The 14,975-nt window shown below is 43.1% G+C and overlaps 2 protein-coding genes and 1 long non-coding RNA gene across 5 annotated transcripts in view; 1 reads left to right on the top strand and 2 right to left on the bottom strand.

Moving 5' to 3' along the window:
* The first annotated feature begins 342 nt into the window (after positions 1–342).
* LOC134210272 (RNA-binding protein spenito-like) lies at positions 343–1,178 on the top strand. Its single transcript, XM_062686321.1, has one exon. It carries the CDS (start codon positions 504–506, stop codon positions 1,071–1,073), a length of 570 nt encoding a protein of 189 aa, XP_062542305.1. The 5' UTR covers positions 343–503; the 3' UTR covers positions 1,074–1,178.
* Positions 1,179–2,066: 888 nt separating this feature from the next.
* On the bottom strand, positions 2,067–4,281 carry LOC134210269 (uncharacterized). Its single transcript, XR_009978818.1, has 3 exons — positions 4,101–4,281; positions 2,912–3,183; positions 2,067–2,851 (listed from the first exon to the last, which is right to left on the bottom strand). It is a non-coding gene; the product is annotated as an uncharacterized LOC134210269 (long non-coding RNA).
* Positions 4,282–10,859: 6,578 nt separating this feature from the next.
* The window catches only part of LOC134205712 (calcium-binding mitochondrial carrier protein Aralar1), a 76,423-nt gene continuing 72,307 nt past the window's right edge, over positions 10,860–14,975 (bottom strand). For all 3 annotated transcript variants that reach the window (XM_062681251.1, XM_062681252.1, XM_062681253.1), the window contains exons 4-9: positions 13,694–13,917; positions 12,593–12,759; positions 12,391–12,509; positions 12,159–12,329; positions 11,656–12,094; positions 10,860–11,593 (exon numbers count right to left, since the gene is read on the bottom strand). In XM_062681251.1, coding sequence (XP_062537235.1) covers positions 11,322–11,593; positions 11,656–12,094; positions 12,159–12,329; positions 12,391–12,509; positions 12,593–12,759; positions 13,694–13,917 — 1,392 coding nt within the window. In that variant the 3' untranslated portion in view covers positions 10,860–11,321. The remainder of the gene's footprint in view (positions 11,594–11,655; positions 12,095–12,158; positions 12,330–12,390; positions 12,510–12,592; positions 12,760–13,693; positions 13,918–14,975) is intronic.

Here is a 14,975-nt window from a genome sequence, read left to right as displayed (position 1 = left end):
TTCCGGCGTCTCCGGACGCACCTCGTAGTCGACGGTGTTATCATTGACGAATACATACACACTTAAAATAAATCGCCGAATTCGGTAAAATTTTACCGAAATCTCAACAGCAGAACTGTTCGGTAAATAATTTAACTGATTTTCGGTGATTTTGACAGTTGAGCAATGGAAAAAATTACAAAAAATCTGTAAAATAAATTACCGAACAGTTCTGCTGTTGAGATTTCGGTAAAATTTACCGAATACGGTGAAATGAGTTAAGTGTGTAGACCGAAATGTCTGGTACAAAGCCATCAGAAAATCGGGCACCATGTCTTCTTCTTCATTTTGAAGAAAATACCCCTCGTGGGTGACGAATTACATAAATATTTTACGAGCGCTGACTTACCCCTCTTGACGTTTTGACAGTTTGTCTGTTTGTTTTTCTCCCTCACCTTGCGACGTCGTTTCGGTTTGTTTTGGCAGGAACTGGAAATGCTTTTTTTTGCTATCAAACTTTGGACATGGCTCACCGAGCTAAGGTTGAGTTGTCCGGTCAGTATATTGGCAAGTTCCAGTGCAAGATAGGATACGGTAAAGCTACTCCGACGACCAGAATTTGGGTTGGTGGTCTTGGCGCATGGACTTCGATTACTCAGTTGGAGCGTGAGTTCGACCGTTTTGGTGCCATCAAAAAGATCGAATATAACAAAGGGGACACCCAGGCCTACATTCTGTACGATTCTATTGATGCTGCTACGACTGCTGTGAAGGGAAAGCGTGGATTCCCGTTAGGGGCAACGGATCGTCGTATTCGTATCGATTTTGCTGATAACGGAACAACACCATCTCAAAGCGCAGTGGAGGTTTTGAGGAAGGCGGAGAATATCGCCGCGGCCCCGACTACGAATATCCGGAAGGCGGTGCATCATACGAGGAAAATTCATCGTACGGCTATGGTGGAAGACCGTTCCGCGGCCGTGGAGAATTCCGCGGACGTGGTGGTTTTCATCGTGATGGCCCACCGCACCACGGGGACAATGATGAATGGCGTCGATCAGGAGCATATTTGGCAATTATTCATTGCCCTATAGTCCAGGAGTCTAAAATTCAGTTTCTTTTTTATTTAATTTAAATTATTCTTTGATATAATTAAAATTTAATTTTTTTTTATAGTTGAATTAAAATTGATTTTAATGCAGTTTTAGTTTATTTTACTGACTACATGTTGAGGAGTTTGCTGTTGAAATGTTCACACTCGTTCTACATGGAGAAATTCAAACAATCTAATAAATTGGTAAAAGCTATACAACCGTTCTATGCATAATTGTCCCATGTTACCGTTGATGAAAAAATCCAAACTCGAATCAATTTGTCCCACCAATTTCAGAATCAATTGGATCTTGAAATTTAACAAATATTTTTGAAATATTATGAGCGTAGGCAAAACTTTTTCAGAACATAAAACGAATTACTAATTATTTATTCGGTTTTCATTCTCTTTTATTATCAAACAACAACTTCTTTTTTTCAGTGGGACAAATTGACTCGAGTTTGAGATTTTTCTTCAAAGGTAACATGGGACAATTATGTATAGAATGGCAGTATAATGTTTCTAAAAAATGGTTTTATTTTATTTTCAAATTTTTTGAACAAATTCTAGATAGTTGAAGCACGTTGAAGGCCATACTACATATTACGTAAGCACTTAGGGGGAGGGTGGTCTGTCGTTCTCTTTACGCATTATATAACTGAAAAACATATGTATGGAAAACAAACTTAGATGAAGGAGTTGGGTTCGAAAAACTCATAAAAATAGTTTACGTAATAAATGTACAATTACCAATAAAAATGTTTTTCTTTTGGGAAGAGCTATTGACAACTTTTCTTTTTATCATTGAAATTGAATATTATCACTTTCTAGATAAAAATGAGAGCATATTCACATTCAAAATTTCAAGTTTTGGCTTCAAAATTTCAAATTGTGGGTTTAGTGTGCACAGACAAACAGACATAACACTCGTCAAATTTGCATCGTTCACTGATTTACTGGTCAATTCCAGTCTTTTTTTTAATTTCAAGTTCCACATTAGCACATAATTCTCGGATTGGAAATTATCTCGACTTCCCTGGGCATAAAAGTGTCATCGTGTTAGCCTCATGATATACGAATGCAAAAATGGTAACCTGGCTTAGAAACCTCGCAGTTAATAACTGTGGAAGTGCTCAATGAACACTAAGCTGCGAGGCGGCTCTGTCCCAGTGTGGGGATGTAATGCCAATAAGAAGAAGAAGAACTCAAAATGGATCTGAGGAAGATCTATTTAATTTTTGTACCTCACAAATACCATGTACTAAAATCAAATAATTCATTTTGAATGCGCCTGAGGAATGAGCATTAAAGAATAAAACATTTTCTCATTAAGTTGAACTTCATTACAAACGTTGAAGAATTTCGAATCTTACTTAACGAGAATTTATTTTTCCCGGCATGAAATTTCCGGGTCTTTCCGCTTTTTTTGCCGATGACTTAAATTTCCCGTATGTTTCCTGGTTCAATGGCCACCCTGAGTCTTTACCAAGGTGGTCCATAATAGGGACTTTCTATTGCGAAACCGCCCTTGAACTGTGGATATCCATGTGCTGCCGATTGTCCATCATCCGAGAGTGTTCCGATTTGCTGGGCAGCTGGCGATTTGCTGACGAAATTTTGCTCACTCTATGCGCGTTGTGGGGAACACATTGGTGATAGGTTCAGTATATGGAGCAGTCCGAATGTTCATCTGACGACCACTGGCTTTACTGGTTGCGGGCATTGCCAAGTGTTCGTTGGACACTTTGGGTTTTTCGGAGGTTTGCCATGTTCATCAGGCTAAAATAACAGGAAATGTAAGTATGAAAATAGCGCAGAGTTTATAGTGCAATTACTTACCGGTTGGCTTTCAAGTGACGTTGGTATTCAAGGCGTTGTTTCTCCAGGTTTTCGTGTCGATCCATGTCACAGGGTGGTTGCTTGCTATTGTCCTCCGATGTGGCAGCTTCACGTTGGGTGTTTCCGACGGTGGGATGTATGGTATTCGCTCGGTTTTTTCGTCTTGCGATCGCGACTTTACTTCACGGAATTCAGTGGGAGTAGCGTTTGAGCTGTTTACAGCAGTTCACAGTAGGGTGACCAGATTATTTTTTGATGAATCGGTAGCCTGGCTGAAGAAAAATCAGTAGTTATCGGTAGGCCGGGAAATGGATCAAATCGCATCGAACAATCTTTCAACTATGTACATACTCACCCAGTTATTATAAAATATTGTTTTATTTTAATTAAGTTTCCACAAAAGATATTTTAGTTACTAGCTAAAGATTATCGCTTCGGTTCCCTTTGTTCTGCTCTCCGGAACATGTTGGGTACCAAGCTGTCAAATCGTATGGATTTTCCTTCTTTGACATTTAGCTCCCCTATCCTCGCCAGCAAAAAGATGTTCCGGACAGCGACGACAGGGACAATATTTATCTAGTAACTAAAATATCTTTTGTTTCCACCCCTCCGTTAGACCAATATAGTACAAATGAAGGAATTTATATTTATTCCGGCCTGATTGAACTTTTATTTTAACAAAATTTGTTTTAAATAACCATTCAACTTAAATTTATTTCAATTTATTTTAAATTTATTTCAATTTAATTGAAAAACAGAATCAATTTGTTTAAATTTATTCCCAAGTCTATTTCAGATTAGGTTTTTCTTAACTTACATTTAATTGCAATTCATTTTAATTTAAGCTTTATTTAATTTCAATTTAGTTTTAATTCAACTCACATAAAAATTTTCTTCAATTTTAAGTAATATTATTTTTAATCTATAAAAACTCAATTTCTAATTTTAAAAACAATTTCATTGTAGTTTATATTTGCTCATATTAATTGAAACCAAATTAAGATTTAAATCAACCTCATTTTTATTTCAATTTTGATTTCATTTTACTTTAGTTTAGTTTATCAATTTAGATTAGTAGAGTAGTTAGTAACTATTCTCACAAGAAATAGCCAAGTTGTGTTTCTGTTTCGGTTCTTCGTGTCAAAGCTTCTTCTTACTGTAGCAACTAACACAGTTTATAACAACTTACATGAATGTACTAAACAGTAACCGTTTATTTCTCCCATGATCGCATCGCATCCGGTACTTTTGGGGCATGTCTACAATCATCATCACTTCCTGGGTACCATCGAATTCGTACTGAAAATCTCGCGAAACATCGCCTTCGGATGGTTCTTGCTGCGCAACATGTTTCTCGGCCTGGAAATGTCCAAAACTCACGGTCTGATTCAGGCACAGTATACTCCTCGGTATACTCGTACCCATATGTTGTTTTCCTAGTTTTTCACTTTGTCTTCACTAATGTTCGGGGCCAGTTCTGCTCCGTATTTTAATTTTTCTGTGGTTTACTGCACTTTCCACAAATTTTCATTAGCAACGGCTGTTGAGAAAAACCCGAAAGCTAAACAACAAATCAAGAATGACGTTCCGTAAAATCCAATTCAAGCATAATTTTTCATAACGACGTATGTAACAAATATGAGGATTCAAGAAATCCTTTGCTGAAAGTTGGCAAAACTTTTTCTAAAACTGTTTTAAAACTAAATCTTTTTCAATACTTTTTTCCGCTGGCATGCATCATTACAAGACACGTAATGACATTCCTCTTGAATTCCAAGAAACATGCGCATGGCCTTCGACCTTCGACCAAAGCGCGAATAACATGTTATTCAATCAATCGTAGTGCGGATATAGTATTATAGATATTTTTACGAAACATATTGATTTAGATTATTAATTTTGATGTTTTATATCTAATTACAATGAAAACTAGATTTGTTTACAATTGTCAGTTCCGCCCTTTTGAAATGTTGATGCCGAATTGATTTTTGAATCAGAAACAGGAGGTAAACAAAATGGAAATGACAACTGTTGTCAAACTGACGTGATTTGAATTGAGGGGCTTCTCAATGGTCGAGTGATTGTAATAATTGTAATCCGTCACTCCCCAGGGGTATATAGTGGTGCCCGAAAAAATGGCCACCACTCCGTCTATGTATTCGTCAATGGTGTTATCGACGCACTGCTGGAACCGCTGCCAGTTCACTCGGTGGTAGTTCCGCCGTAACTGCTGGTGACGATTGACCGAGGAGCCCAGTTCTGCCACCACCGGATAGTGATCCGAACTGAGCTCCTGGTATACAACCGGCGGCGAGACGTGGTCACTCAGGTTTGTTATGTAGAGGTCGAGCGTTGCGTGGGCACCGGACCGACTCAGCCGAGTGGGGGAATCCGGGCTCAGGATCGTGTAGTGGCCTTCCTCCATGTCGTTGCTCCAGATGGTGCCGTTTCGATTGCCGCGACTGTTGCCCCAGGCTTGATGTTTGGCATTCAAGTCGCCGGCAATGATATACTGGCCTTGCCTCCGCGTCAGCTTGACGATGTCCCTCCGAAGGGCAGCCGATGATCCATCGCCGGCTTTGGCTTGCGTTGGACAGTACGCCGCGATGAGCGCGATTGTGCCGACCGAAGTGGTGATTTCGACACCGATGGCCTCGATGACACTGAGCTGGAAGCTTGGAAGCAGACGACAGTTGATGTTGTAGCGAAGAGCGATGGCCACACCACCTCCCCTGGTCGGCCGGTCGAGTCGCACGATGCGGAAGTCCGGGATGTTGATGTTCACCTCCGGTTTTAGGTGCGTTTCGGTGATGAACGCCACGTCTATTTCCTTTTCTCCTCAAGGAAATCCTTCAGCTCAATTATTTTGCTCTTGAGCGAGCAAGCGTTCCAGTTGACCAGGCCCACCCTAGCAGCCATTTTCGATGATGAACATTCCAAGAGTGAAGACCTGGTCGAAGCGGGTTTTGCAGCCGCGCAGTCGAGTGGCGAGCTGCGCGAAGATCGGCATCAGTTGTTCCGGAGTGTACAGCGGAGCAGATTCTTCCGATGGGACGGCTTCGTTCTCCGACTGCCGACGGAACCCAGGAGGAGGGAGCGGGGGCCATTCGCTGGTGGATGGTGCGGACGATGATGGAGCTTGGACCGATGCCGCTGCCGCTGCCAGTCGCTTGTGTGGCTGTAGCGGTGGGAGTAACGGAATCACACGACGGGGAGCCGGGATGGCTGGAAAGTTCACCTCGTTGATTACGGGAACACGGTTCTTCTTCGGAATAGTCCTGGTGGAAGCCTTCTTCCGGATTTCCAGGAACTCGGCTCGCTTTGGGCAGCCCTTTGTGGTGGCGCGATGTTTGTCGCCGCAGTTGACGCACTTGGGATCGGCCACCTCCATTTTGTCGCACTCGTCCGTCGGATGGGGTTCGCCACACTTGTTGCAGCGCGGCTTCATGCTGCAGTTCCTGGTGCCGTGCCCGAAATTGAAGCAGTTGGTGCATTGCGTGACATCGCGGTGCGCTGGCCGATATCGCTCCCAGTCAACGACGGTGTAATTTATAACGCCAACCAGCTTCAGGTCCTTCCAGGTAGTGGAGCCGTGCTCCAGATGGATCAGGTAAAGCTGGTCGCGATATCTCCTCGCCTTGTCGTGACGAGCGATCTTGTGGACGGCTACTGACTTCAGTCCGCAACTATCAAGCTCTGCTTGGAGCTCTTCCTCCTTCATGTCGTGAAGTCCTCGCAGCAAAGCCTTGAGCGGCTTCGTGCCGGGGTGGTGATGAGAGTAGTTCTAATACTTGTGGACCTCGAGGAACTCCACGACGGATCGATGATGGTCCCTGTTGGCCGGCATCACTTTCACGCCCTCGCTGCAGAGTCGAAAAGTACATTTCAGCCCCTTAGCGATCAGCTGGCGAATTTTTGGGCGTAAATCCGGCAGATCGCCCTTCACAAACACGGGCGGTCACTTCTCCTTCCGCTCCGGTTGCACCTGCGGCAGCTGCGATTGCTGCTTCTTCCTCTTTTTCGGCGGATTGCCGGCGTCATCAAGCGGCAACGGCAAGAACACGTTGCTCTGCAAAAGCTGCTTGGAGGGGTTACCCGCGCCTCCAAGAGCAGTGTGCTTAGGCACTTTTCCAGCGACCGAATCGGCCACCGAGTCTCCCATGACGGGTCCGGGAGAAAATAACGCCAACGCGACAACCGAAAACGTAAACAGTGAAAGAACGCGAAAAAACACTTCGAAAAAATGCGCGAGCAAAAAAAACACGTCCGTACGTGTTGCTGCCTCGAACTGGAATAGATGATGATAGCGATACATGGGGGTTTGTGCGACTTCACTACAAATGCTCAAACATGGTCGGCAAACCTTGACTCCGCCCCCGACAAATGTTAATAACTAAAAGTGTAATGATGGCTAAGATTTTATAGAATTCGTTGGCACATAATAAATATAAAAATGAAAAAAAAACCATTTGAATTATATACCTCATTTGGAATTAGGTTGCTATAAAAAAAACTGTTTATTTAAAATTAGACAATAAGAGCAATGTACCCCTCACCGTTGAACCCGTTCACCATCTAAAAGGTTGGCAGTGAGCACGGCCGGAAGAAACGACGATAAGGGAGAGAGAAAGGGAGAAAAACTGAAGGACGAGAGGGGAGGATAGGGAGGAAGGAGAAAAAACGAGGAGAAAGTCAGAACCTCCATCCGAGATGGATGTGTAATTTTTCGGAACCGCTCAGTGTCGAAAGAAAAGTGGAAAATTATCCTATTATTCCTGATCCAGTGCCGACAGTGCAGCGCCGCGTAAGAATCCCCGGAGGGGAGTTTTGAGAAGGAAGAACTCGAGCAGACCCGAAATCGGGCTAGGCAGACGACGCCCGGCAAGGGCTCCTCGTGTCCAGAAGGAGCAAAACCAATCACTGAGGAACGATCACCCACGGTGAGGGACGAGTCCAACAAGGTGATTCTGGTGGATGTACCGGAGAGCGGCTTACGAACCCTAAAAAAGCTACGTCCGGATCGTTTTCCAAGTGTCTCCCACGTGGTTGGTGGCCATTGTGGAAATTTGAAGAATCTACGTCGAACGAGGAACCAAATCACTATCGGAAAGTTTCGGCGAGTCCCGTGCTGGTGGTTCGTGAGCCTGACGCAATTGCCACACCACACGCAACGGATAACGGTGGCCAACGCTATGGAGGTGAGGGTCTAGCAAGGTCCGAGGGCTTGCCCCTCTTGTTAACGCCCAAAATCCGATGTGCCACCGTCCCGTTAGCCAGCGCGCGGAACGTCGAGACGCCCCAAAATCCGAAAAAGTCCAACCTAAAACAACGTATGCTGCCAGCTCCCTGTCAGTCCTCCACCTCCTTTCTCTCTGCATGCGAATCCATCGATGGGCCTCACCAGATCCTGCTCGGCCGCAACGAAGCTCAACAAATCAAAAAATGTAAATATTTGAATAAATAGATATGTAAGCTTATTCTGTTGTGTCCGTGCCATTATTTTGTTTGGAAGAGGGTCCTGAATGTCCTGGTGTGGTCCGCTACCGATAGTTACAGGTTGTTTGGTTTTCCGTGTGTCCTCTCGAAGCAAGTGAGCCAGCCGACCCTGAGGTTAGATTCGCCACGAGCTAGCCAAAAGTAAAATTACAATTGATACTCATTTAAACATTCATTGTCAGTTGAATTATTTAAATAAATAAACAAATAATATCCAGCCCTTTATACACCTGGTACAATTCGTCATTCATGCGGCGCCGCCAGATACCGTTCTCCTGTTACCGCCGAGTATTGTCCGCAGCACTTTACGGTCAAACACTCCGAAAGCTCTCCGATCAGCCTCCTTTAACGTCCATGTTTCATGGCCGTATAAAGCCACCGGAAGAATCAGAGTAGTATACAGCGCGAGATTTGTTTTCGTTTGCCGACTACGAGACTTAAGCTGGTTACGAAGTCCGTAATAAGCCCGATTTGCAGCTGCAATACGACTTTTGTAGACCAACATTTGAAAAGGGCGTAACAGCCAATATACAGCTATATATGTAGACGAAGAATCAGAAGGAATAAATTTTGGTTGTTACGCCCTTTTCAAGTGTTGGTCTAGTTTTCACCTCGCGAGTAACATCATCATCGCATCTCACTAATGTTCCAAGATACACAAATTCCTTTACCACTTCAAAATTTTCACCATCCAGCATCATTTCTCTACCCACTAATGATCCCACGTTGATTGCTAGCCACCATGTACTTCGTTTTGCTGGTATTGATCGTGAGTCCAGTCCTCACTGTCTCCCTCTTAAAGGCACAAAAGCCTCTTCCACGATCAATCCCGATAATATCAATATCATCCGCAAATCCCAGGAGCATTATCGATCTTGTGATAATGGTACCGCTTCTTTGTACACCAGCTCTCCAAATCGCTCCCTCGAGCGCTATATTGAACAGTAGATTCGAGAGTGCATCACCGCTTTAATCCATCTGAGGTAACAAATAACGTCGATATTTCAACCGCAACACTTACACTTGATTTCGATCCGTCCAACGTTATACGAATCAGCCGTATCAGTTTCGTCGGAAAACCATGTTCAAGCATAATTTGCCATAATTCATTCAGTTTCACTGAATCGTACGCCGCCTTGAAATCAATAAACAGATGATGTGTCTGCAAGTTGTACTACCGGAATTTATCAAGGATTTGTCTCAGGGTAAACATCTGATCCGTCGTTTATCGACCCTCACGAAAACCTGCTTGGTATTCGCCGACAAAGGACTCTTCAAGCGGTCTCAATCTGTTGAACAGAATACGGGATATAATTTTGTACGCCGAAGGAGGATTATTCCTCGGTAATTGGCGCACTCCAGTCTGTGCCCTTTCTTAAAGAGAGGGCAAATGAGGCCGTCCAACCAGCTAGCAGGCATTTCCTCGTCTTCCCATATTTTCGACATAATATGGTGCAGATCTTCATAAAGCTGCTCACTGCCATGTTTGAGAAGTTCAGCCGGGAGCTGGTTCTTCCCCGCAGTCTTATTGTTTTTCAGCTCTTTAACAGCTTTTTTAACCTCATCTAGTGTTGGCGACTGCACAGCTTGTCCATCGTCGCTAATATTTATTCTATTCACCGATGCACCGTCACTTCCTCCATTCAACAAAGTCTCGAAGTGTTGCTTCCACCTGGCAGCCACTTCAGTTTTATCTGTCAGCAAATTCCCTTGTTGGTCGTTGCACATGACGGGAGATGGCGCTGTCTTTCTACGCACGCCATTGACAGACTCATAAAACCTCCGCATATCGTTCCGCTCCATTTTTTCCTGCGCCTCACTAATAACTTGTTCTTCGTACTCTTTTTTCTTCCTGCGGTGGGTTCGTTTTTCGGATGCTCTTGCTTCCTTGTACCAATCTCTATTCGATCGGGTACCCGACACCAACATCCGGCTTCTGGCAACGTTCTTCTCGTCTGTCACTCTCTGACACTCCACATCGAACCAACCTGTCCTGGGTCGCCTCTGTGCAGTGCCTACCACTTCTCGTGCTGTTGTGCTCACCGTTCCATGCATCGACTCCCATAGATCGTTGATGTTGTCGCTAACGTTGATTGCACTTATCCGTTCGTCGAGCTTCTGGCGGTACTCAGCCGATACTCCTTCCGCCAACAATCGCTGGATATTGTAACCCATCGTTCGCTGTGATCTTTCGTTCGATACAGTTGACAACCGTGATCGAATTTTACTGACAACGAGGTAGTGATCAGAGTCAATGTTCGGACCTCTGAATGTCCGCACATCGATAACATTCGAGAAATGGCGCCCATCCACCAGAACATGGTCTATCTGGTTGCAAGTTTCACCATTTGAGTGTCTCACCCCAGAATCAAAAAAATGGACCAGACAAAATCAAAATACGTATTTCTTCTCGGAGATATATATTTCTGACAAAATGAAAAACTTATCGATATAGTTTCCTACTCAACAACAAATGCACTTTATTCTTCCATTATTTTCATCGTCGTACAAACCTAAATATTAAAAACGATTAATCTCACTCAAATGATTGATAACGGAAATCACTGAATAATTTTGGACGATATCGTACCGTAAACTAGCGAATTAAAATAGAACTATCACGCACTGTAACATATCTTTAAACTATATAGCATCCGGCGTGTTGCACGCCTACCTGCATTGCAATTTCAATTCCTACCGAGTAACAGCTCTCAGCGGACAACATACACACGCACTCGTCCATCTCAATAAATACTACTCGTGCTTTGATGGCATTCGTCCGTTCAGTCACACCTAGTCGCACTAAGTTATGTTGCTACCAGAAGAAGTTACTCCAGCGTTTGTTACCACTGTCACGGCGATCTTTCTCGCCGCTACCCCCATCACTAACTACCCCCAGCCATTCGAGCAGGTTTCAAGAGGCTTGCTTGGCGGATGGTGTCTTCAATGTGGAGGAAAACCGCGGCAGGCTTAATCCGAACTTGGTTTCGATTCCGTTCAGCATTGGCAGTGCCGCCTGGTAACCTCCGAGATGGTCCGGATTCACCTTTGATAGTTCCTGTTTGGTCTGCAACACATCCGAACCGGACGGCCTCGAACCACCAAAGTCTACGTACAGCATTCGCTGCAGGAGTTCATAAGTAACTAACGTAACACCGAATTGAGGCGATGAGCGGAAGACTCGAGCTGGAATGGAAATGTTGTTATTAGAAAGATGGTATCAAGACGTGAAATAAGGTTGGCCTTACCAACTGTTCCCTTCCAAAAGGCACGTGGTCCCTCTTCGGCCATGATTTTGCGCGTTGCATCGATTACCCCATTATATGTGGTTTGTCCTGTGCGGGCCACGACCTGAAGTCGCGTTTTGATCACATCGGCCGGAGTGACTAAGGAAGCCGCCGGTATACCGGCGATGGCACCAGCCGCCAGCAGCGTTAGCGGGTGATTGTAACCCTCCTCATCGGCAAAGGCAGCTTTCGTGTGAGCGTACATCGGAAAATAAATGGCAGAGAATGGCACATCGCGAAGCAAACAAGCGCGAGCTCCCTTGTACAGGCCAAAGAGTCCCAACTCGCGAACAACATTCCAGGCGCGTACCTTGGCACCGCCCGCAATTTCACCCGCTACTTGAAGACGAATTTTTACAATTTCGAGTGGGTTGGTGAATATGACCTGAGAACCGCCGGCCTAGAATGTATAACTGAAAACTGTTAGTTCTCTGGGAGTTTGTTCAGAAACATGGTCCACTTACGCAAGCACCAGCCAGTATTTCCGACCACCGTGCAATTTGCCCCTGCTTGTCGGTAAACTTATCGCGCACAAAATCGTTCACGGTCAGCTTGATAGCTTTCTCTGGTGCCACACCCATCAGTTGTGGCACCAGGCCCCGATAAAGGCCGAGAAAACCTTCGTGCCGAATGACCTGAATGAGAATAAATTGAAACGTCAGAGATCAGCATTAGCTCTAGTGGCTTGTAATTTACCTTTTTACAACAGTCCCACGAGTTTCGATAAGCTACTTCACCAATGAACGACCCAGTTCGCTGGTTCTGCATTCTAGTCTTAACTAAATCGATCGGATACACTGCTGTGGCACCAACGGCTACAGAACGAAGAATAAAATAGTTTGTACAGAATTAATATATTTTACATAAGGTGATTTAATTTAAAACAAAACGGTCTTACCTCCCGCAACAGAACCCAACGTGAACCGGTAGGTGCTCTCCAGCATCTGGATAAAGATCGATCGATCGGCCGGAGATTCCACAGCTTTGATCTCCGTCAGTCTGGTTGTGATATGTTTGGTATAATGCTCCGGTGCAATACTGCTCAAGTCGCCGTACACAATACGCCTGTTGTGTTGCGCAACCACCGTCGTTGTTTCGGGTGACAAAAGTCAAATTCAAGCAAAATAATTGCCAATGGGAGGGATCAACATTTATCGGAAGAAAAGAATTAAAAAAAACCGAAATAAAACAAAGAATTAAAATAATGAATGTAATCGAAAGTAATGATAAAAGGATCATCGGAACGATATAGCAGTGAAGTACGATGAATAAAACACAACATTTCCAAAAAAGCGAAATAGAGGAGAAGAGAAGGAGAGGAAATCAAATGAAAGATTTTTCAATGGTTGATTATATTGATAACAATTTTCTACATGAAAAAGAACCGTTACAAAACGCTTCCAATCGGAAAGACTACAGTTAGCACATCTCAAATTCAACAATAACGAACAAAGAACAGAAAAAACTTACGAACTTGGTAACGATTCGTCAAAGTCTCAATCATAGTTTTGAGGTTTCTAGTCGGAAGGATAATTTAGCTCTACGTTTGATAAAAGCAATCTAATCGCCTAAATAAAAACAGTTCTGTGTCAAAATGCTCTGAAAAAATGAATGAGTACTTTTGGTTTCGATTTTCTTCTGGAGGAAATATAGTTTTTAGGGCGCATTTTTTTTTTCTGGTGCATAGATAACTTGCCTATTCTTCTCTATTACTTTTCTACGCTTCCACCAAACACTTTTTTGCCGTGTTCATGATATGTTTTAAACAGTTTTGCCGAAAGCAATCAGCGGCATATGGCAGCGTTTGAAGAGAATGAGAAATACAATGAAGAATTACCATTTTGAACATCATCGAGTTGAAGAAAACCTTAGTTGATATCGTTTAACAAGTTTGAAATGGTTCACACAGAAGTATTAGCAGCACATGAACATGAAATGACCCCAAATGAATTTGGAACCGTTTCAATTTTTCGTAACCCAATTGTTGCGGCTGGCTTACCCGGTCTGATGAATTGCTCCCGTCAGTTGGAAAAGAATATCGATTTCCAGCGGAGTGATTTGACTCATGATTTGTGCCGACTGGAGAAGCTCGTCTTTGGTGATTGGTTCCGTTCGGTTGCCGCTGGTCGCGTTTAGATAGATCCGTTTGATGAGCTCCATGTTATTGAGCAACGAGTTAAATGCCATGAAGTACGGAAAGCTGACTTTGTGTCCTTCTGTTACCTGTGGATGATGTTATTTTAAATCTTGCATTTAATTAATTTTGATTTATTGTTACTAAGAATGCGGTAGCATAAATATTCAATAGAATTTTATTTTATGCGCTATTCAAACAGATTCAGATGTGACAGTTTCCGAATTTTAGGACAGTCATAGATTTTTTTTTATTTGTTCATAGGAAGTCCAAGTCCGAGCGAATTCGAATGAATTTCCTGTGGAAATTCGAATGAATTTCTCGTGGAAATTCGAATGAATTTCTCGTGGAAATTCGAATGAATTTCCCGTGGAAATTCGAATGCATTTCCCGTGGAAATTCGAATGAATTTCCACTGTAAATTTGAATGAATTTCCCATGGAAATTCGAGTAAATTTCCCGTGGAAATTCGAATGAATTTCCCGTGGAATCCGAAATCCCGAATGAATTTCCCATGGAAGCTCGAATTAATTTTCTGTGGAAATTCGAATGAATTTCCCGTGGAAATTCGAATGAATTTCCCGTGGAAATTAGAATAAATTTCCCGTGGAAATTTGAATGAATTTACAAATGAAATTCGAATGAATTTCCCGTGGAAATATGAATGAATTTCCGGTTGAAATTAGAATGAATTTCCCGTGGAAATTCGAATAAATTTCCCGTGGACATTCGAATGATTCTCCCGTGGAAAATCGAATGAATTTCCCGTGGAAAATCGAATGAATTACCCGTGGATATTCGAATTAATTTCCCGTGGAATGTCGAATGAATTTCCAGTGGAATGTCGAATGAATTTCCCAAATTTTCCATAGAAATTCGAATGAATTTTCCGTGAAAATTCGAATTAATTTCCCCTGGAAATCCGAATGAATTTCCCGTGGAAATTCAAATAAATTTCTAGTGAAAGTTCAAAGGAAATTTGAATGATATTCCCGTGGAATGTCAAATGAATTTCCCGTGGAATGTCGAATGAATTTCTCGTGAAAATCGAATGAATTCTAAATTTCCGAATTAATTTCCCGTGAAATCCGAAATTCCGAATGAATTTCCCATGGAAGCTCGAATGAATTTCCCGTGGAAATATGAA

The sequence above is a fragment of the Armigeres subalbatus genome, chromosome 1, assembly GCF_024139115.2.
Source record: "Armigeres subalbatus isolate Guangzhou_Male chromosome 1, GZ_Asu_2, whole genome shotgun sequence".
In the NCBI taxonomy this organism is placed as follows: domain Eukaryota; kingdom Metazoa; phylum Arthropoda; class Insecta; order Diptera; family Culicidae; genus Armigeres; species Armigeres subalbatus.
The sequence above is the reverse complement of the archived record's forward strand: the minus strand, read 5'-3'. Positions and strand labels throughout refer to the sequence as shown.